At 45.1% G+C, this 22,201-nt stretch overlaps 1 protein-coding gene across 5 annotated transcripts in view; it reads left to right on the forward strand.

Annotated features, from left to right (window-relative positions):
• The window catches only part of LOC137411544 (nck-associated protein 1), a 121,475-nt gene that overhangs the window by 74,949 nt on the left and 24,325 nt on the right, over positions 1–22,201 (forward strand). For all 5 annotated transcript variants that reach the window (XM_068096861.2, XM_078782251.1, XM_068096859.2 and 2 more), the window contains 13 exons: positions 8–164; positions 254–310; positions 455–551; positions 6,616–6,725; positions 16,667–16,799; positions 16,974–17,055; positions 17,349–17,407; positions 17,507–17,652; positions 17,909–18,041; positions 18,463–18,582; positions 19,876–20,015; positions 21,129–21,260; positions 21,488–21,706. In XM_068096861.2, the coding sequence (XP_067952962.1) occupies positions 8–164; positions 254–310; positions 455–551; positions 6,616–6,725; positions 16,667–16,799; positions 16,974–17,055; positions 17,349–17,407; positions 17,507–17,652; positions 17,909–18,041; positions 18,463–18,582; positions 19,876–20,015; positions 21,129–21,260; positions 21,488–21,706 (1,585 nt within the window). The remainder of the gene's footprint in view (positions 1–7; positions 165–253; positions 311–454; positions 552–6,615; positions 6,726–16,666; positions 16,800–16,973; positions 17,056–17,348; positions 17,408–17,506; positions 17,653–17,908; positions 18,042–18,462; positions 18,583–19,875; positions 20,016–21,128; positions 21,261–21,487; positions 21,707–22,201) is intronic.

The following is a 22,201-nucleotide window of genomic DNA, read 5'->3' on the forward strand; positions in this document are numbered from 1 at the left end:
TTCCCAGTTGGTTTCCTTCTATGCCACGGAAGCTTGAACTCCGACTCGACGGCACTCTCGCTCTGGCGCATGGCTCTGAACTCGAGCTTTTGTGTGACGCTCTTTCGGGACGAGGTGTTTCAGTTCCACAAGATCATCGAGGAGCTTTTGCTGAATATCAAGGGGTACGCTGGAGCTTTTGATTTGTCACTGCGTGTGCCAATCCAAACGTTGCTCACCTTCGTCATCTGCTTGTGACCTATGACCATTGCAGATGTAGCAAACGAGCGACAGAGGTGCGAGAGAGCCGAGAATATGCACTCACCCATGCGTGAGTACACTTGAATGTAATGAGATGGGAAAATGTAAACTCGCTTGCAGTAATAACTGCCGTCGCTCCCTGTGCCGATACAGCTATTGTGTTTTTCTTTATTTGCTATCCTTTTTAGTTTATTTATTTTATTTCTTTTCGCAGAGGACCGGTGCACAGGGAACGACGGCGGTTCCTACGCAGTGCGCTTTTGGAGCTTTCAACTGTGTTGGCCGACCAGCCAGGACTCCTCGGCCCGAAGGTTTTTAATGGGGGGGGGGGGGGGGAGGAGGGGTTCTTTGAAATAGTTGATCTGCGTTTTCAATGATGTTTAAGTTTTTTTTTAATTTGAACTTAATATCTGGATTTGAATAAACCAATTTTGTAAGCCTGATGTTGGTTAATTGCAGACATAAGTGATTTAATTGGGTCAATTTTGAAAGCTTCTTGAATCACAATTATTTGAACGGCTTCCTGAAATTGTCACCAAAACCATTGGAAGAACTTGTGAAGCTAAAATGAACTTGTTTTGATCTCTTTTTGGCATTTGGATTGGGCTATTTTGGGTTCCAAGCAAATGTCTCATGATGCTCGGATACCTGGTTGAATACCAGGAAATGGGACACCAGGATACCCCAAACACACAAAGCGAAAATCGGGGTTAAGGAATTTATTCACTTCTGTCTGTCTATCTGTCCATGTGTCTGCAGACGTCAGTTTATGATCGAGAAACAGCTTCGTTTAAATTGAATGTTTTATTTTGAATATGAACTTGTAGTTTAACAGAACTTTGTCTCTGAATTTGTCTTGATCGCATATGCGCAGAGGAGTGAGGTAATTTTTTTTACTCTGTCGGCCTGTCAGTCAAACAAAATTGAAAATTATTCCAAACAGGAATCGTACTGTTTGTTATTATAGCGCTATAAATACTTGAGGAAACAACAGTTAATGTTATTTCCTCAAGTTATTATAGCGTTCAAGATGCTGATGTGCCAAGCTTTTAACTGTTCAAATCGTCGAAATTTTCCTGCAGCATTCGGAAGTCATATTTTACATCCCTGACCCACAAAAAGATCATCACGATCATGTGCTTTGTGGCTGAAAAACCTAGGAACAACTTAATTCAACATCATAACGTACACTACATGACCAAAAGTATGTGGACATCCGAACATCACACATCTCATTCCAAAATCATGGGCATTTTTTTTTTTTTTTTTGTATACTGAATCGAGGCTCGTGAAAGAGCTAACATTTATTTCACAAACAAATCAACCAGACAAACAAAATATATAAAAAGAGGGAGCGGAAGACAAGATGGGGAGAGAAGAGGAAGCACACAAACACAACATTTGAGAGCAGGGAGATGTGTGGGAGGGAGAGGGCTTGGGCGGAGGAGGCGTGGGAGGGGGGGGGGGGGGGTGGGAGAAATATAAAACACAGGGACACCAAGGATTTCCAGGACAGAAGTTGGTATTTCAAAAAAAGTGGATTTGGGGTGAAATTACCAGGGGTAGAAAAGAGCACGGTTTTGGATGGGGGAAGATAAGAGATGGTGGTGAACAGCTGTTTTAAAGACCTGGAGGGTGGAGTGGGATTGAAGAGAGTGAGGGAGTTTGTTCCAGAGGCGGGAGAAAAGAGGAATGAAGGAGTGAAGGTGAGCAGAGAGTCTTGATTTTGGCAGTTTAACCATAAGAGGGTTGCAGGCAGATCTAGTGCGACCTGTGGGAATATTTTGGGGACAGAGCCCAGAGAGAGTTGGGGGGGCAAGGCCAGAGAGGAGTCGGTAGAAGACGGAAAGACCACCAACCTCCCTGCGGTGAGTGAATGAAAGGCCCTTGGAGTTAGCTTCATCGCGGGAGATTCCAATGATTCTGAACGCTTTGGTTTCAACAGCGTGAAGACGAGCTAGGTGTGAGGCAGGAGCACCAGCCCAGAGGGGAGAGCAGTATTCCATTGAGCTGCGGATGAAAGCCTTGTATGTGGTGAGGAGCTCAAGTGTGCCAAGGAAGGACTTTGCACGACGGAGGATGCCCAGTCGGCGACTGGCTTTGGAGGTCAGATTTGAAATGTGGTTTTCCCAGGAAAGATCATGGCAGATAGTGAGACCCAAAAGCTTGAGTGACAGAACTTCTTGGAGAGGATTATTCAGAAAGCGGATGGGAGGGTTGTCCAGTCGGTGTTTTTGGAGAGACATCGTAAGAGTGTGAGATTTGTCAGGATTGAAAGACATGTTCCACTTGTTTGCCCAGTCTGTGATTTTGTCCAGGTCTGCAGAGAGTGAGGAGGCTGCAGACTGCCGATCTGAGGGATGAGGAATGGAGCGACAGAGAGTAGAGTCATCTGCAAAGAGATAGAGAGGATTTTCAAGAGAGTCAGAGAGATCATTGATGAAGACCAGAAAAAGCACAGGGCCCAGAACACTGCCTTGGGGAACTCCAGCCTGAACAGGAAGAGGAGATGAGAGAAACCCATTCAGGGCCAACACCTTGACTACGACTAGAGAGGAAGTCCGCCAGCCATGCGTGGAGATTTCCATGGATACCAAAGGAGGAGAGTTTGGTGAGCAGAGCAGGGTGCCAGACCGTATCGAAGGGACGTGATATGTCAAGGGAGACAGCTCTAATTTCCTGTTTGGCATTGAGGACCTCCATCCATTGTTGAGAAAGCAGAAGCAGCATGTCCAGAGTAGAGTGACCAGGTCTGAAACCAAATTGATGATCAGAGATCAAGCCATTGGAGAAGAGGAAAGATTTCATATCTGAAGCAATGATGGATTCCATGACTTTGCTGACAATTGGGAGAAGGCCGATTGGTCTGTAGTTGCTAGGATCTGTTTTTGCACCTTTTTTGTGCAAAGCGGTGATGTTGGCTGATTTCCAAGCAGATGGCAGATGACCTTGAGCAAAGGAGAGGGTGAAGAGAACAGAGAGAGGGAGTGAAAGAGCAGAAGAACAGGATTTTAGGACGCGTGGGCTGATGCTGTCAGGTCCAGTTGCAGAATCAGAGTCGAGGGTTGACAGAAACTTTTCCACCTTGTCAGGAGGAAAGGACACAGAGTCCAGGAGCAGCTGGGTATGACTGGTTACGGTGGGTACAGAGAGGGATGGGTTTGGGACACAAGATTTAGAGGCAAACACAGAGTTGAGGCATGTCTAGAATGCCATTGTATGCTGTAGCGTTAAGATTTCCCTTCACTGGAACTAAGTGGCCGAGCCCAAACCATGAAAAACAGCCCCAGACCATTATTCCTCCTCCACCAAACTTTACAGTTGGCACTATGCATTCCGGCAGGTAGCGTTCTCCTGGCATCCGCCAAACCCAGATTCGTCTGTCGGACTGCCAGATGGTGAAGCGTGATTCACCACTCCAGAGAACGCGTTCCCACTGCTCCAGAGTCCATTGGCAGCGAGCTTTACACCACTCCAGCTGACGCTTGGCATTGCGCATGGTGATCTTATGCTTGTGTGCGGCTGCTCGGCATTTCATGAAGCTTCCAACGAACATTTGTGCTGACGTTGCTTCCAGAGGCAGTTTAGAACTCGGTAGTGAGTGTTGCAACCGAGGGCAGACGATTTTTACGCGCTACGTGCGTCAGCACTCGGCGGTCCCGTTTTGTGGGCTTGTGTGGCCCACCACTTCGCGGCTAAGCTGTTGTTGCTCCGAGATGTTTCCACTTCACAATAACAGCACTTACAGTTGCCCGGGGCAGCTCTACCTGGGAAGAAATTTGACGAACTGACTTGTTGGAAAGGTGGCATCCTATGACGGTGCCACGTTGAAAGTCACTGAGCTCTTCAGTATGTCCCATTCTACTGCCAATGTTTGTCTATGGAGATTGCATGGCTGTGTGCTTGATTATATATACCTGTCAGCAATGGATGTGGATAAAATAGCCGAATCCACTAATTAGAAGGGGTGTCCGCATACTTTTGGTCATGTAATGTATGTTTGTTCATTCAAAATATCATATTGTTTGCGAAGACCACTTAGAGCCGTTAGCATATGTATTTCATCAACAGGCTCCCCTCACCCCAACCCCTCCCCACCCCATCCGCTACCCTTCACTGAACTCCTCCTCCTCTCACCACCCGTTCACGCCAAGCACCAAGCGTGCATCCGGCCATTAACGGGCCTTATCTTCTAGTAATATTAATTTGGACTCGAGTGAAGTTCTAAGAACAGTAAAATTGAGGAATGGTGGTTTCAGGAGGAAGGAATCTTCGACCAAGACAGAATAACGGCCCAGTCGCTTATGATTATGCCCCAACTCGTCATGAACCATGGCCCGCTGCTGTTGTGGGGGAGAGACGCGGCCACAGCATCCCTGTACTGATTGGCGCACTATGACTGCCAGTAGATGGTGCATCTATGATTTGTGTCGCCAAATGTCGGCGAACATCATATGGGTATGCTGCCATGAGATTCCATCACATAATAATGAGTGATAAACTTTAGAACTGGTGATGTTTTGTGCATTACACCACACGAAGACTTCGAGAAGGTCTGCTGTACCAGAGCAGTTCTGGAAGTTACAATTATCATGCAGCGACATGTGCAAGGATTTCACAGAGCTGGGGAGCTATGTAACAAGTGAGTTTTTTGCAGCCTTAGCCTAGGCCCTACCTTAATAAAGTATTTAAAAAGTATTAAAAGTCTGAATGATTAAATCTATATTATAAAACTAGCAAAGGTACCCGGCATTGCCAAGCAACACAGTGTCGCTTCATCGGGAATGTTAGGGGGGGGGGGGGGCGGAGTGCAGGGAGAAGGGAAGGGTATGAAGGAATGAGGGGTGGTGAGAGCGGGGGGGGCGGGGGGGGTTGATGCGAACGGGTGGTGGGAGGAGCGGTTGGGGAGAGGGGTGAGGGATGGTGGGAGTGGGAGGGGGAGGGTTGTGAAATGCCAATGACTGTCTTTTGATTAAACCCATCAGCGAAGCAACGGGCAAGATTGCAGTCGAAATGAGAAATGTGTTACAACTTGCACGGAGTAACAGGTCGAACAGTGAGACCACAGCAGTGAAGTAGTAAAAAATAGATTGGTAAACCTAAACTATACGACAGTCAGTTGAGGCTGTGAAACAGCCAAACTTGAAGGCTAAGCCATAGCGGCTCGTTCGCGGGTGGCTCCTGAAGGATCCATTGACTGTTGCCGTGTTATGGGCCAGTTTGTGCAGAACAACAACATTATGGAAGACTGGTACAGGATCTTTGGCTCTCTCCTGGGAGATTGATCAGCTATCTTAGGAGAATGCAAACTTCCCTCGGGGCATATGATAAATGAAGCCACAATGAGCCACCGACCAATAATATACCTGATGGCACTTCAATAAACTGATGATATATTCCCATATGCTGGTCGGGTTATCGTGATCTATGGACTCTATACAGATGCAGTGAACCAATATAGCAATTCCGGGGAACAGCATGACTAATTGGTCCATCAGCAAAGTGACAGCTAGGTTCTGCTCGTATTATAGTAATATAGATTACTACTTCAGGACTAACTGAGCTTAGCTCACATTGGCCTGGTTTCAAATCAACACATAACTCTCACCCGGTAAGTGTCGGTACAGCATCATGCTTCCGCAATTTCCAAGGCTTGTTTCCCAGGTAGTGAGCATGTTGATCAAATACGAACGCTGATGGCTCGAAGTGGTCTTTGGAAACAACACGATATTTTGAATGAACATACGTTTTGATGTTTAATTTGCTTGTTCCTAGGTTTTTCGACTACAAAGCAGATGATCGTGATGATCTTTTCATGGGTCAGGGATGCAAAAAAAAAGACTGTGTTCTGTGGGCAAATTTCTCGACAATTCAAACAGCTAAAAGCTTGGCACATTGGGGTCTCGAATCCTAGAATAACGTGTGATGAAACGCAGACGTACGCACTAGCTATTGAGATGTGCATCCATGATGTCACACAAATCTTCTTGGATCATTTGCATAATGGAAATGAAAATAGTCCGATTTTAAAACACGATTATCTGGCCTATTTATTCTCCCAGTTTTTTTTTTGTTTTTTTTTGTGCTAATGGGTCAGGGATATCATCCTCCAAAACGTATCTCTCAAAAATCCTTTGTTCTATTGCATCCTGATCTGTTCAGTGTTCTAGGTCTTCCACGAGCCTTGACCTTGTACACAAAACAGAGTAAGTTGCAGCCATCATGGAGGTGTTTGAGTGACAAATTAGTATTTGTATTTGATGTGGCAACTGAAATTCAAAGATATCAAATCAAATTGACCCTTGATGTTCAACTTTGCGCTTTTATGATGGCGATGCATTGACAATCAGTTAGATTCTCTTTCTACCTTTCCAGGCCTTGTTTGTCTTCATGTCCTTGTCCTTCACTCGAGATGAGATTCTCTGGTTACTGAGACATGCGGAGAATATTCCTAAAGCCAAAAACTACGAGGATTACATAGACAAGTAAGGATTTTTATTCTATCTGTTGATATAACTGTACTTACCATGACAGGAATGTCTGACTGTTGATTCTCCTTTTTCCAATTTGTGACGATTTTCTACTTGATAAAGTTTCAACTTTATTTTCCTTTTACAACTGAACTTTGCTCTCATGCAGGAAATCTGATTTATCCTCTGTTTTTATTACCTCTGCCACCAAAGATGGATGGAGGTTATGTTTGCTGATGTTTTATCTTCTCACCGAGTCCTCTAGTCTACCAACACAACATCTTTACCCTGTTTGTCTTAAGGGAGGTGTGCCTCAGCTATGTACACGAATACTTTAATAAGTGCATATACTTTTACGTATTGTCAATTTATTTATTTTTTGTTTGTTTGTTTATTGTGCTCATTAACAATGTATTCCTTGGCTGAAAATATATGGGGAAATCCTTAGTTCATCTGATTGCAAACTACCTTGTACCTTGTAGGTATGCTGCATGTGTGAGAAGTGTTATGATTTATGGGAGCGAGACATGGGTAATGAACGTAGAGCAGCAACGAAGGCTGGAAAGGGTGGAAATGGGAATGGTTCAGTGGGTGTGCGGAGTATCATTGAGAGAGAGGAAGACAAATGATGAATTGCGAAAAATGATGGGAATAGAGCCTGTGATGGATGCTGTGAAGAGAAACAGGTTGAGATGGTTTGGTCATGTGTTGAGAATGGATGAAAGTGACTGGTTGAGAAGAGTGATGGAAATGAATGTAGAAGGAAGTAGAGGACGGGGATGACCGAGAAAGACTTGGCTAAAGATGGTCGAAAAAGAAATGTGGGAAAGGGGGTTAACAAGGAGAGATGCAGAAAATAGGGCAAAATGGAGAAGATTGACATGGTGACCGCAAGGCTAACCCCCGCTCTAGCAGGGAGAATGGCCTTAAAATGCCTGTTCTTGTTGTTGTTGTTGTTGTTGTATCTGATTGCAAACTAGAATGGCACTCGATAGAGCGCATACCTCCGCCAGGGTGAACAGTTTGTTTTGTAGCCCACTGATAGGCCGGATCTGGATTCGGACCTGAACCAAAATCTAATCGGCTTCTTCTTGTCACCTAACCAATTCGTCCACCAAGTTTAGTCGTAACTCGTCCATAGCTTTTTTAAATATCATGTTCTATATGTCGCTTTTCGCCCGATCTCTCAATGGTGAAGAATCACTTAAGAAATTAAATAATTCTCTGATCCGGACCCGGGTCTTCACCAAAATCGAACAAATTCTTCCTTGTCACACACACACAACCACTTCACCAAATTTCGTCCAAATTCATCCATAACCTTTTGAGATATTCTGCTATGTATCATTTTTGGCCCTAACTCCCATTTTTTTTTTTTTTTTTTTTGTATACTGAATCGAGGCTCGTGAAAGAGCTAACATTTATTTCACAAACAAATCAACCAGACAAACAAAATATACAAAAAGAGGGAGTGGAAGACAAGATGGGGAGAGAAGGGGAAGCCCACAACCACAACATTTGAGAGCAGGGAGAAGTGTGGAAGGGAGAGGGCTTGGGGGGGGGGGGGGGGGGGAAGAGGTATAAAACACAAGGGGACCGAAATTAGCGGGGGTAGAAAAGATCAAGGTTTTGGATGGGGGAGGATAAGAGATGGTGGTGAACAGCTGTTTTAAAGACCTGGAGGGTGGAGTGGGATTGAAGAGAGTGAGGGAGTTTGTTCCAGAGGTGGGAGAAAAGAGGAATGAAGGAGTGAAGGTGAGCAGAAAGTCTTGATTTTGGCAGTTTAACCATAAGAGGGTTGCAGGCAGATCTTGTGCGACCTGTAGGAATATTTGGGGGACAGAGCCCAGAGAGAGCTGGGGGGGCAAGGCCAGAGAGGAGTTGGTAGAAGACGTAAAGACCACCAACCTGCCTGCGGTGAGTGAGTGAAAGGCCCTTGGAGTTAGCTTCATCGCTGGAGATTCCAATGATTCTGAACGCTTTGGTTTCGACAGCGTGAAGACGAGCTAGGTGTGAGGCAGGAGCACCAGACCAGAGGGGAGAGCAGTATTCCATAGAGCTGCGGATGAAAGCCTTGTATGTGGTGAGGAGCCCAGGTGTGCCAAGGAAGGACTTCGCACGACGGAGGATGCCCAGTCGGCGACTGGCTTTGGAGGCCAGATTTGAAATGTGGTTTTCCCAGGAAAGATCATGGCAAATAGTGAGACCCAAAAGCTTGAGTGACAGAACTTCTTGGAGAGGATTATTCAGAAAGTGGATGGGAGGGTTGTCCAGTCTGTCTTTTCGGAGAGACATCGTAAGAGTGTGAGATTTATCAGGATTGAAAGACATGTTCCACTTGTTTGCCCAGTCTGTGATTTTGTCCAGGTCTGCAGAGAGTGAGGAGGCTGCAGACTGCCGATCTGAGGGATGAGGAATGTAGCGACAGAGAGTAGAGTCGTCAGCAAAGAGATAGAGAGGATTTTCAAGAGAGTCAGAGAGATCATTGATGAAGACCAGAAAAAGCACAGGGCCCAGAACACTACCTTGGGGAACTCCAGCCTGAACAGGAAGAGGAGATGAGAGAAACCCATTCAGGGCCACACGTTGACTACGACCAGAGAGGAAGTCCGCCAGCCATGTGTGGAGATTTCCATGGGTACCAAAGGAGGAGAGTTTGGTGAGCAGAGCAGGATGCCAGACCGTATCGAAGGCACGTGAAATGTCAAGGGAGACAGCTCTAATTTCCTGTTTGGCGTTGAGGACCTCCATCCATTGTTGAGAAAGCAGAAGCAGCATGTCCAGAGTAGAGTGACCAGGTCTGAATCCAAATTGATGATCAGAGATCAAGCCATTGGAGAAGAGGAAAGATTTCATGTCTGAAGCAATGATGGATTCCATGACTTTGCTGATAATTGGGAGAAGGCTGATTAGTCTGTAGTTGCTAGGATCTGTTTTTGCACCTTTTTGTGCAAAGCGGTGATATTGGCTGATTTCCAAGCAGATGGCAGATGATCTTGAGCAAAAGAGAGGGTGAAGAGAACAGAAAGAGGGAGTGAAAGAGCGGAAGAACATGATTTTAGGACCCGTGGGCTGATGCCGTCAGGACCAGTTGCAGAATCAGAGTCGAGCGTTGACAGAAACTTTACCACCTTGTCAGGAGGAAAGGACACAGCGTCCAGGAGCAGCTGGGTACGACTGGGTACGGTGGCTACAGAGAGGGATGGGTTTGGGACACAAGATTTAGAGGCAAACACAGAGTTGAGGCATTCAGCTTTTTCACGTGCGGAGTCAGCCGTTAAGCCGTTTGAGGTGAGGGAGGGGATGGAGGGGGAACAAACACCAGAAACAGATTTGACCAGACGCCACCAGGATTTGGAAGAGGGAGACAGATAAGAGAGTTCGGTCTTGAGAACGGTGAGATATTGTTTCCTGGCTCTCCTGAGGGTGGACACACACTTGTTTCGGGCTTTGTGAAAGGAAATGAGATTTCCTTCCGTTGGATTTGCTTTCCAGGAGACGAAAGCAAGTTGTTTCAGGGCAACAGCCTCACCACAAGATTCCGTGTACCATGGACGGGAGGAAGGGTATGACAACTGAAGACGAGATGGGATAAATCTGTGCATGAGAGAGAGCAATTTACTTTGAAAGAATTCCCAGGATGAGTTGATGTCAGAGGCGGTAGAGATGGGAGACCAGTCCAGATGATTGATGGCTGCTTGAAGACCGTGCCAGTTGGCCTGATTGAAATGCCAGACTCGTCGACGCTGAGGAGGCTCTCTGAGAATGGTCAGAGAGATGTCCACTTTGACAAGCACATGATCAGATATGAGCCGATTGGAGCAGAAGAAGAGCAGCAGACATTTTCAGGGAAGTTAGTCATAACCAAGTCCAGAAGAGAAGATGCTCCGTTGACTGAGATCCGGGTCGGGAAATTGACAGATTGTGTCAGTCCCAGTGAGTCGCAGAAGTCCTTTGCTGAAGAGCCATGGCTGGTGAGAGAGGTACCCACACCCAGCCAACTGGCATGGTGACAATTGAAATCACCACATATGAGGAAGAGAGAGTTGGGATGGGTAGATAGAAGTTGGTCCATATTATCAGACAGCGAGATGTAGATGGAGTCATCACTGTTTGGTGGACGGTACAACACACATATGAACAAAAGGTGGGAGCGAAGGGGAAGCCGTACCCAAAGGTATTCCTGGGGGTGAGGTGGAGAGAGGGCAGTGGAGGGCGAGTGAGGAAGAGAGTTTTTTTATAAAGATAGCAACCCCACCTCCAGGACGAGGCTCAGGTCTATCATACCGGAGGAGGGAGTAACCTGGGAGAGATACCAAGGCATCAGAGACATCATGAAGGAGGAAAGTTTCTGTTAAGCAGATCACATCTGGTTTGTCAGAAGCAACCTGTATGGAGAGATCAGTCAAGTTTGAACGAAGGCCCCGGATGTTTGAGGTCCATACCGTTAATGAAGAGGAAGGGGGAGCATCGGATACAGAACAGGGGGGGGGGGAGGAGGGGTAGGGTAAGATGTGGAAGAGGAGGAAGAGGTAGGGAGAGCTGTTGAAGGTGTGTCAGAGATTTCAGAGATTTCAGAATAGCTTGGAGAAAGGGAAGAATGGGGCGGACAAAAGGTTTGATGGAGATTGGGTGAGGCACAGTGAGGTGTTATTTGAGGAGGGGGAAGAGCGAGGCAGAAGGTTGGGGGAGATGAAGGTGAAAGTTGGAAGGGGAAGAAGCAGGGAGGATGCTTTGAGGAGGAGGGGTGAGAGGGGAGTCTAGGAGGGGAGGAGCGAGGGAGAGTCTCGGAGGGGAGGGGTGTGGGGGGAGTTTAGGAGGGAGGGGAGGGAAGGGACAAGGGGGGAGATTTGAAAGGGATGGGTGATGGGGAGGATTTGGAGGGGAGGGGTGATGGGGAAGTTTTGGAGGGGAGGGGGGATGGGGAAGTTTTGGAGGGAAGGGGGGATGGGGAAGATTTGGAGGGGAGGGGTGAGATTGGATTTTGAAAAGTGTACGATTCATGGGAAACGAACATTTTTGCAAAATGAGTTTGAGACCTTCGAGTCAAAAATACGTTTGAGGACGCTGAAGGAGGGGTGGAGTTCTGGAGAGTTTAGGGAATGTAGAAAAGAGGAACTGTAAGAGATGGTATTATTATTTTTTTTTTGGAATGAATAGATTTGGTGAGCAAGACGAAAGCATCCTTTTGTCGGTGAAGAAGAAAAAGGTGTTATAATATATGAGAGAAAATAGTTGTTCAGGGGAGAGATTATACATGTCTAACCATGTGATCGCGTGATCGCGAACAACGTGAACGAAGAACGAACGAACAAATAAGAACAACAATTAAACGAATAAGACCTGAGAAGGAAATATTTTTTGGGGTTTTTTTTTTTTTGGAGTGGAGATATTAAACAAGGAGGTATGGGGTGAATGACTGGGACGAAACAGAGAACGAAAATAATTGCAGCGCATTCGACGAACCGCTGAGAGAAAAACAAAACCACAAGGTCGGAGACGGTACGGTAGCCTCAGCCTACGAGTACTAGGCCTCAAAATACTCGATACGCATTAACCGACGATTGTGTATACATGTACGAAAAATTAGCACCGAAAATTTTCCTAAGGACACGCTATAGGTACACACACCGAAAGATAGATACAGTCTCGACAAAAACACAATTGTGAAAGATTACTTAGCTTCGAAAGCGTGAGCGCATGGAACAGCTTCGAAAAGACGTGACCTCGCCGTGATCTCGCGAGATCAATCCGATGATCAATGGTGAAGAATCACTTAAAAATTATACTAGCCGGATCCGGATCTTCACCAAAATCTAATAGTTTCGTCCTTGTCACATACACTACCTCTTCGCAAAATTTCGTACGAATCTGTCCACAACCTTTTGAGATATCTTCACAGACAGACAGACAGACTGACAAACAGACAGACCAGGGTGAAAACATCACCTCCATCCACCCTCGGTGGCAGAGGTAATCGACACCAAATAAAATGTGATGTCACATTTACCCATCATGATGGTGTGAAATGCTGCATTATGTTGTTTAGAAAATGACTGAGGATAAGGGGATGAATTTATTTTTTCAGCTGAGCTAACTGAGCAAGGTGTGAGGTAAAGGTGCCAGTCCAGAGGGGAGAATGGTATTCCATCATGCTGCGAACAAAGGCCTTGTAGGTAGCTAAGGTTCAAGTGTACCAAGGAAGGACTTTGCATGAAGGAGGATGCCCAGTTGTTGCCGACTGGATTTGGAGACCAACTTAGGAATGTGGTTTGCCCAAGAAAGACCATTGTTGGGATAGTAGAAGAAGCATGTCCAAGGTAGAGTGACCTCATCTGAATCCATATTGGTGATCAGAGATGTTTTTAATTGGAGAAGCATTTTATTCAGAGATTCAGTTTGGAGATACAGTATTGAAAAAATGAAGGGATAGAGAATGAAGTCTGAAGTACAGGAAGATTGGTTCGTAATTTAAGAGTAAGATAAATTTAAAAAAATTGAGCAAGGAGGATGGATATGATGTATTGGGGGAGATTGAAAGGACAATACTTAGGAGAAAAGAAGTGGAATGAGGCACATTGCGTCAGAGCAGAGCCGGAATAACACGCCGGCTTGCTGAGATCAATACGAACTCTCAACAGACACTAAAGGGACAAAACACTTTTGACAAAGTTCGGTTCAACATGGAAATTTGAACCCAAACAGAAATATAGGGATGAAAATATATCCGGCGCCATGGATCTGGGCTGGAAAACTTTGCTTTGATGATTTAGAAGGAGGGACTGTCGATCCAAGCATCCAGATGCAGCGGACTCGGTACCGGAAGTCGACGTGCTTTCATTTCCTCTTGTTGGTTGTGGACTCCAACTCCATTTGATTGGGAAGTCGGAACTGACTCTATGCGATCACACTGCAGTCTTTTATGGCCTCCAGCATGTGATTTCATCAATTTGTTGTGCCCATTCTATAGTTGTGTGATCGTGGTTTAGGGTAAATTAAAGTAATGCTTTCATTTCCTCTTGTTCCCCTTCATTTTTATTAATTAATGGCATGCATGCCTCGTGTGATGGTGCACCTGTAGGCGTCGACTCGCTTGTTGCGACCAGAGCCTGAGGGATCACATGGCGGAGCGAGGCCAATGAGGAGTCGTGATCACATCACGCACCGGAGGCCATAAAGACCGCAGTGCGATAGCATAAAGTCAGTTCGGCATTCACAGCCAAGTTGTCAGTTTGGGACGAGCATTATGGGAGTACAGCAGCAGACCAGAGTGCTGCCTGGGTCTTCTGCCGATAATGGTAATTCACTCGGGGACCCTGGTCCCTGGACTCGGGGACCCTGGTTGTTTAACCCTGGTGTTGGGCTAGCGGCTAGGGTGCCGGCTTAGGATCCAAGGATCCTGGGTTCGAATCCCGGTCGATTGCTGAATTAACGCCAGGGGGGTTGACTCAGCCTGTCATCCTTCCGAGGTCAGCTAATTGAGTACCAGTTCACTGGTAATTCCCTGTTTGTCGTTAAAAAAAAAGGCGGCAAAAAGGGTTGGCGTCAGGAAGGGCATCCGGCCGTAAAACATTGCTTCAAAAAGGGGACCGAAAAACAACAACAACCACGGTTCCCGAAAAAGGCCAACCCCCGCAAGAATGGCCTCTAAAGGTGGTTTTTTTTTTTAATACTCGGGGAGTTTGAATTGCCGAGTGTTTGGAGTTTGCATTGGCCAGGATAGGCCTGACCTTCACTCCCCATCAGCTTTCCTCACCCCCAGCCCACCCTCGGCTTCTTTCTCTTTCCCTGTTTGTTGTGTATTGCCCCACCTGTATACATGCAATCATCTTTCAGGGTAGTACAAATAGGTGAACCCGTATTTATCTCCACGCTTTTTGAAAAAAACGGAGTGGGGTATTGTAATCGGCTCCGTCTGTCTGTCCGTCTGTCCGTCATGCTGTCTGCTCCTAAATGGTTGTGCAGAAATTCACCAAACTTGGTAGTTATGATCACCACATGGCAGGAAGCTGCAAGAGCAGTACATTTTTGCCCCTACCCTCTTGGATGTTTGGCCCTGCCCCCTCAAATACCAAATCGTTCATGTAAAGGTATGTTTTAATATCTTTCTTTTAATGAAACTTTGTATATGGAATCAAAATTGGGGGACGCATGAAATACGGTGCATAACAATTTTTTGGATTTGATCCCTGGTTTATACCCCAGTGGGTTTGGGCTTAGGGTCACGGGTCAAAATGAAAAAAAAAAAAAACTCAACATTCGATATTGGGGTCATTCCTGGTAGAACCTTTGGCCATCTTTAAACTTTGTTATCGGTGGGAAGCATGGAGACTTGCGATGGCGTGCCATTGACTTCGCTCTAGTTTTTGTTTGTATTGCTTGTTGTCAGTTGTGGTTGAACAGACCAACGTCACGGAGCTAGCCGATTGATCTCACATGAGGGACCCAGCGATCCCTCACATTCAAGATGTTGTGCCCTTGCCTACGTGAAGCCAGGACCGCGCAGTTTTCCATGATATATTTTATTGTGTGTGGGGTGGCATGCCAGTGGTTGCAGGTGTCGTCAGTGGTCACCTGAGTCCATATTTTCTATGGACACCACCCACAACTTTTACACTACAAAGGGGTGAAAGGTGAACATGATCAGACCTGGGGAGTCATTTCTCTGTGTCATCGATGGGTGGGGGTTTTGGGCCCAGGTTTTTTTTATTGTTTATGGTGATGTGGGTGTGGATGTTTTTTTGTTTTGTTTTTTTTTGCTTGTATTGGGTGTTTTTTTTGCTGTTACTACATTCGATTCCATTCTTGCCCCTCTGTCCCAAGTGCCTTGCAGTTGGAGCTCCCGTTTTATATAATAATTTTTGAGTAATTGACTTCCTCTGTTTGTGTAGTAAATGTATATTTTGTCATTGTCCTTATGTTCAATGTGTGCACCGTCCTTCGGGTGGATGTTGGACTGAGCCGTGACCCGTGACCACATCACCCCCGTCCTTTATAAGCTTCACTGGCTCCCCATCCCCCAGAGAATCCAGTACAAAATCCTCCTCTTGACCTACATAGCCCTCCATAACCTGGCCCCATCCTACCTGACTGACCTCCTCTCCAGACACACTCCCACCCGCAACCTCCGCTCTGCTGGTACCAACCTCCTGACCCCCCCCCCCCCCCCCCCCCCCCCCCCATCCGGACCAAATTCAGTTCCTGGGGGGGACAGGGCCTTCTCCATCGCTGCTCCCACCCTCTGGAACTCACTACCTCACACCATCAGAGACTCCTCCTCACTCACCACATTCAAAACATCATTCAAGACCCACCTGTTCAACACTGCATTCAACATTTAACCCACAGCATTTAACCCCAGACTATCTCTTTCTCCTTCTCCTTCCTTTTGCTTTGATTATTTACCTATTAATTTTTGTCTTTTTGCACTTGTTTTTTTGTAATCTGTCAAAAGCGCCTTTGGGCTTCTTGAAAAGCACTATATAAAATAAATGTATTATTATTATTATTATTATTATTATTATATATATATATATATATATATATATATATATATATATATATATATATATATATATATATATATATATATATACATACTAGCTGAGGTACCCGGCTTCGCCCGGGTTGAATAAGAATAAGACAAATATATGATGAAAAGAACATGTATATTTTAGAGCAATATCACAGTACATTGCCTACATCTGTTGGCGTTGGTGTACATTAAAGATCCCACGGTGTCCTTCCTAATCAGAGTCTGCTAGTTATCGCCGGCACCATTAACAAATTGCAATTTCATCTTCTTACCTACACAGGGGTGGGTAATACATCAGCGGCACAGCCGCAGCCTCACGTGAAACCAGCAATCACGTGCTCTATATGAAAAAGAGAGAGAGCGAGTGAAGTATTCGGTGCTGTAATGTATTCTTCAACCTCGTCTCATATCGTCGGTGCAGACACTTGGCTGAGCTGATGTTCTTGATGGAGGAGCTGCGGGCGCTTGTGCGGCGATACGGCCAGATCATTCAGCGCTACCACGTCCAATACCTCCACAGCTTTGACGCTGTTGCACTCAATGAACTTGTGCAGGTGTGACATTAAGTTTTGCTCTTTTGCAATGATGAATGTGTACCTGAAGCAATTTAACACTATAAATGCATTTTTTAATGGCCATCTGTTTGTTATGTATGCAAATATGGCAGAATGTTTTTAATGTTGCTTCCCACACCATACACACCACACCGGTGTATCTCGTGTGTACAGAACCTCTCGGTGTGTCCTGAGGATGAATCGGTTATCATGTCTTCCTTTGTCAACACCATGACGTCCCTCAACGTGAAACAAGGTTTTTACCCAAAAATGACGAATCACGAACTGTGATCTTCTTTTATATTTGAGGAAGCAAAGAAGCAGTTGGCTTGTGAACTCGACTGATTTATCGAGGTTTAGCTACGTTGTTAGACTCGTGATTGTGAAATGCAATCAAGCCCATTGTAAGGTCTGAAATGTACTGCGTACGGCCAAGCCTTGGATTGCAAAATGATGTCTGCTAAAACCAAGGAAATATTCGTGCTTTCAAAACTTCTTGCTCTTTCTCTCCTTTAACCCACCTCCACCTTACCCTTTACTTTTATGCAGTTGAAGATGGTGAGGTGTTTGACTTTCGAGGTTTGAGGCTTGACTGGTTCCGCCTGCAGGTTAGCTTATCTCTCGGATCTCTCTAGTTTAGTTCTTGAAATTGAGCTGATGTTCCTCTGTTTTTTGCCAGATAGAAAATTATGCTTCCACATGCTTAGGCGTACACGAGCATATCACGAGCCGCACTGCAGCTACGTGAGCAGCGGGACCTTGGGCGCATGATGAACACGGTGGTGTTTCACACACGCATGGTGGACACACTGGACGACATGCTCATAGACACCTCTGATCTATCAACCTTCTGGTAGGAGACTCGGAGAAGGTTTTCATTCATTTTGCCAATCCGAAAATCTTAATTTGTCATGTTGGAGGTAGTGGGCAAATTGTATTGGCATTGGGATGGGATTTTGGGTGCTGGGGGTGAGCGTGGGAGGTGGCTACACAAGCATTTCACTCATGTAAATCAGGTGATCCCCTGGTTTGGGTTTGAGAGCCAAGTAAAACTCTCTACTGTGTTCCATACTACTTTGCTCTTTAAATACTTTTTTTTATCTTTGCAGTTTCTACAGCCGCCCATTTGAAAAGCTCTTTCAGCAGTGCCTTGAGCTGCCATCGCAAGCGCGTTACTCGGTCGCTTTCCCACTTATCTGTGCACACTTCATGAACTGTACACATGAGCTTTGCCCAGAGGAGGTGTGCATTGGTGCCAGCATGCTCACGGAGAGTTGTTGTTCTGCACGAGTTGGCATGATTAGTATACGGCTGTGATAACCTTATCTGTTGTACACTCTAATGATGTGATGCAAGCAAACCGCTCATTGGTGGAGCCTGAATGATAAATAGGGTGAACGTGTACTTTGTGTTTATGCTGGATCCTGTTCACTCTGAGATGTCTTTTAAAACGTTGTTACATAAGGACACTGAATGGAGACAGTCTCTTGTTGCTTTTCTTTTGCAATTGTTTCCCTGAACATTAACAAAGTTGCAATTTATCGTTTGATGTCTTGAGAGTGAATCCTATGAGATGCAAGGTTATTTTATATAAGCATTAGCCCTGTCTGGGTTGTGATCATGAAATGTATGCAGGAGCTCATAACTCTGATGCTCTTTGCAGAGGCATCACATTGGTGACCGCAGTCTATCACTTTGCAACTTTTTCCTGGATGAGATGGCCAAACAGGCCCGTAACCTCATCACGGACATCTGCTCTGAGCAGTGTGCCCTGAGTGATCAAGTGAGTGGTGGAAAGCTTCCAACTTGATTGCCCCTGTCAACAAATACATTGTAATGGTGGGACTGTGGGGTGCACTCGAATTCAAATTCTCCACCCAGACAATCACCAATTTAGCGATGGATTGTATGTAGAGGCTGTCCTCCGGGAAAGCCAAACAGATGTGTCCTTCGGTTTCCGAGCCAACTTGCTGCCTATACTGAGTTGCTGCTCAAGCTCCTCTCCCCTCACTTGCTCGTTCTGACTCACCCCTTGAACCAACCCTCTAACCAACTGCCCATTCTGAGCTTCCTCAATCTGTGGCTGCATGCTATATTAGGTTTTAAAGTTCCCATGACCTTAAATTTGTGAACAAACATGATAAACTTTCACTAACCCTCCACCCCTAACCCCACCCCCTCGATGTAGTTGGTTAAATCAAGGTGACAAGTCTTCTTCTTCTCCAGATAGTATAATAATTACTCCCGCTAGGGAGTAATGCATTCGATCGTGTGTGTGTGTGTGTGTGTGTGTGTGTGTGTGTGTGTGTGTGTGTGTGTGTGTGTGTGTGTGTGTGTGTGTTCGTGTGTTCGTGAACAAGATATCTGGAAAAGTTCTGAATGGATTTGGATGAAAGTTGGTGGGATGATTGCCCTTGGGATAAGGAAGAATTGATTAGTTTTTGGTGAAGCTCAGGATATTATTCCGGATCCAGGAATTTTTTGAAAGATTTTTTTTACCATTGGAAAATAGGGCTCAGCAGCGGCCACTCACGGCGGGAGTATGCGCTCTACTGAGTGGCATTCTAGTTAGTAACTGAAACATCTCTTGTGTAATGGAAGCCCAAAGGAAACTTTTATCAAAATAACTTTTTTGTGCAAGTGCACTTTTCCCACATTTTCCCTCGATCTCGAATGCATTGCCTGTGATTGGAGGGAAGATGGGTTTGTACGATTCTTTTGGGGGGGAGCGGGACCAAGCTAGCGAACTGATCAACTTATCCAGACACGATGTGATCACGTTTTCATATACTCTGGTGATGTGAGACATTAGAATGTTATAAATACAAACCGTGAAGGGAGCGAAACAGAACCTTCGGAAACTGTTATAGATGCAGCTTGGAGAAGCGATATGTTGAATTTGCAGTGATGTCAAACAGAACAACTATTCGGATAATCGGAGCGACCTTAAACACATGAGCTCGACTTTAAAAGTACATTTACATCAACAGTTATTGTTTAATTTGGGTTTTTTTGGTTTTGCATCTGTTTGTGCAATAACACAAGTTTTAGATAAAATGTTGTCCTGTTTGTCCAGCTTCTCCCCAAGCACTGTGCCAAGACGATCAGCCAAGCAGTGAGCAAGAAGACAAAGAAAGTACCGCCAAAAAAGGGCGAGCCAGAGAAGGAGAAACCAGGTGTAGAGAGCATGCGTAAGGATCGTCTCTTCAGTACAAAGTATGTACAGATTCCGCAGATCCGTCGTTTACGTTCCGTCTTGTTTCACGTTTTTTGTGTCTGCGTGCAATGTTGAAATTTATGCTATGTGGATAAATTTTTAGGTCATAATAGCCGAGGGGGGGGGGGGGGGGGGGGGGGGAGTATCAAACTATTCACGTGGCGTGACACTTGAGATCTGGGACTCTACTTTAACTCTTAGATGCAGGCGTCAAAAATCCTACATAAACGCAGCCATTGGGCCTCGGAGGCCCAGCGGATGTATTTGTGTAATGTTTATTTTATTTTATTTTTTTTATAGATGTTTTTTCTTTCATATCCTTTTTCAATCCGTCGATGTTCATGGATGTGTATTTGCTCAGAAAATGTGAATCATTGATCCTATTAGTTGGAAGAATCCCATATAAGTAATGAATCTTTTTTTCCTTTTTTTTTCCAAAAATTTTTTTTTGTTCTTGGTTTTTAAACTTTTTTTTCTCGAAAACGTTGAGGCTCATGGAGGAGTATTTGCTCAAAAAATTTGATTCACTAATCCTTTTATTTGGAATGTATGTCCACAACTGTCAAAAATCCTACACCTATGCAGCCATTGGGCCTCAGAGGCCCCACGAATGTATTCGTGTAATACTGTAAAGTTTTTGTTTTTTTTTCATATTTTTGTCACTGAATTATTTGTAACCATTCCCGAAAAAGGCCAACCCCCGCTTTGCGGGGGAAAATGGCCTCTGAAGGTGGTTATATATATTTTTATATCAAGAAAATAATGATATAAAATAGTATTGCAACAACATTTATGCGGGGCCTCGAAGGCCCCAGGCCTGCATTCGCGTGGGATTTTTGGGTTATAGGTGAAGAATGAAGATTTAACCACGAGCCTGAATGAATTTTTTTATTTATTTATGTCACTAAATTTTGTGTAACAACATGAAAGTCGGTGAAAATGAGGCTCATTCCAAAAAAAATTTGTACAGCATAGTTTTTGCAACAAAAAAAACCTTGTGGGCCTCCGAGGCCAAATCACTGCTTCCAAGGGTTAAGCTGGCTTTCTTCAGGGTATGCTCTCGTGAGATTTGTGATTGTGTTACTGGACGAGTTTTGAAATTCCACCCCCAGCCTAGACAAGCTGCACACAGCCCTGGCCGAGCTCTGCTTCGCGATCAACCACACACCTGCCATCGTCGTATGGGAGCACACGTTTGCACCTCGTGAATACCTTGCTTTGCACCTCGAGTACCGCTTCACAAAGTACGTGCTGCAGTACCCTCCTGGAACAAAAAAACAACAAAAACCATACTGATTGGTAACGTGTAATATCGAAGATTGTGCTGGAACCTATCTCGGGAGAGGCTTGCTTTGTAAAATCCTGATGCAGGTAATCTATTGAGTAACCATACATAGCGGCCGGTCGTTAGTGCAAACGCGTGTTTGGAGATGAGATGAGATGTGAGGTTGTGTTGTTGTCTGTGCAACAGGGCCATTGTGGGTATGACTATGTACAACCAAACGACCCAAGAGATTGCCAAGCCGTCGGAGCTACTAACGAGCGTGAAGGCATACATGTCTGTGCTGCAGTCCATAGAGAACATGGTGCAGATAGACATCACCCGTGTTTTCAACAACGTATTGCTGCAGCAAACGCAGCACATGGACAGCCACGGCGAAACGACCATCACAACACTGTACACCAACTGGTGAGCTTGTAGGGCGGAAGACACGGTCTGATTAGAGTTTGTCACCAATGCAGCATTCTTCGTGCGTGCAGGTATCTATTTCATCTCAGAGTTTGTCTTATTACCCTCACCTGAGCAGAGGGTATTGCATTTGAGTCCGTTTGTTTGTTTGTCTGCCTGGTTGTTTGTCTGTCTGTTTGTCTGCACAGAATAAATATGATTTTCTCTGCAACCGTTGGTCCGATTGACAGGAAATTTTCACCATAGGTGCAACTCCACCTCTATAATTTTTTAATTATAATTATGACGTCACAGGTCACGTGGTTCGGCTGCCATCTTGGAAAAACCGAAAAACTTTGCACCTCGACAGTCACGTGAAAAAGTAAGTACACCCCATGTAAAGTTTTGACTTTTTCAACATATTTCAACATACAGCTATTTGATCTTCATTTCAACAATATTGATAGGTAAAGGTGATATAATATAACAAATATCATGAAAAATTTACATTTTGTA

Source organism: Myxine glutinosa, chromosome 7 (genome assembly GCF_964187855.1).
Source record: "Myxine glutinosa chromosome 7, kmMyxGlut1.1, whole genome shotgun sequence".
NCBI lineage: Eukaryota > Metazoa > Chordata > Myxini > Myxiniformes > Myxinidae > Myxine > Myxine glutinosa.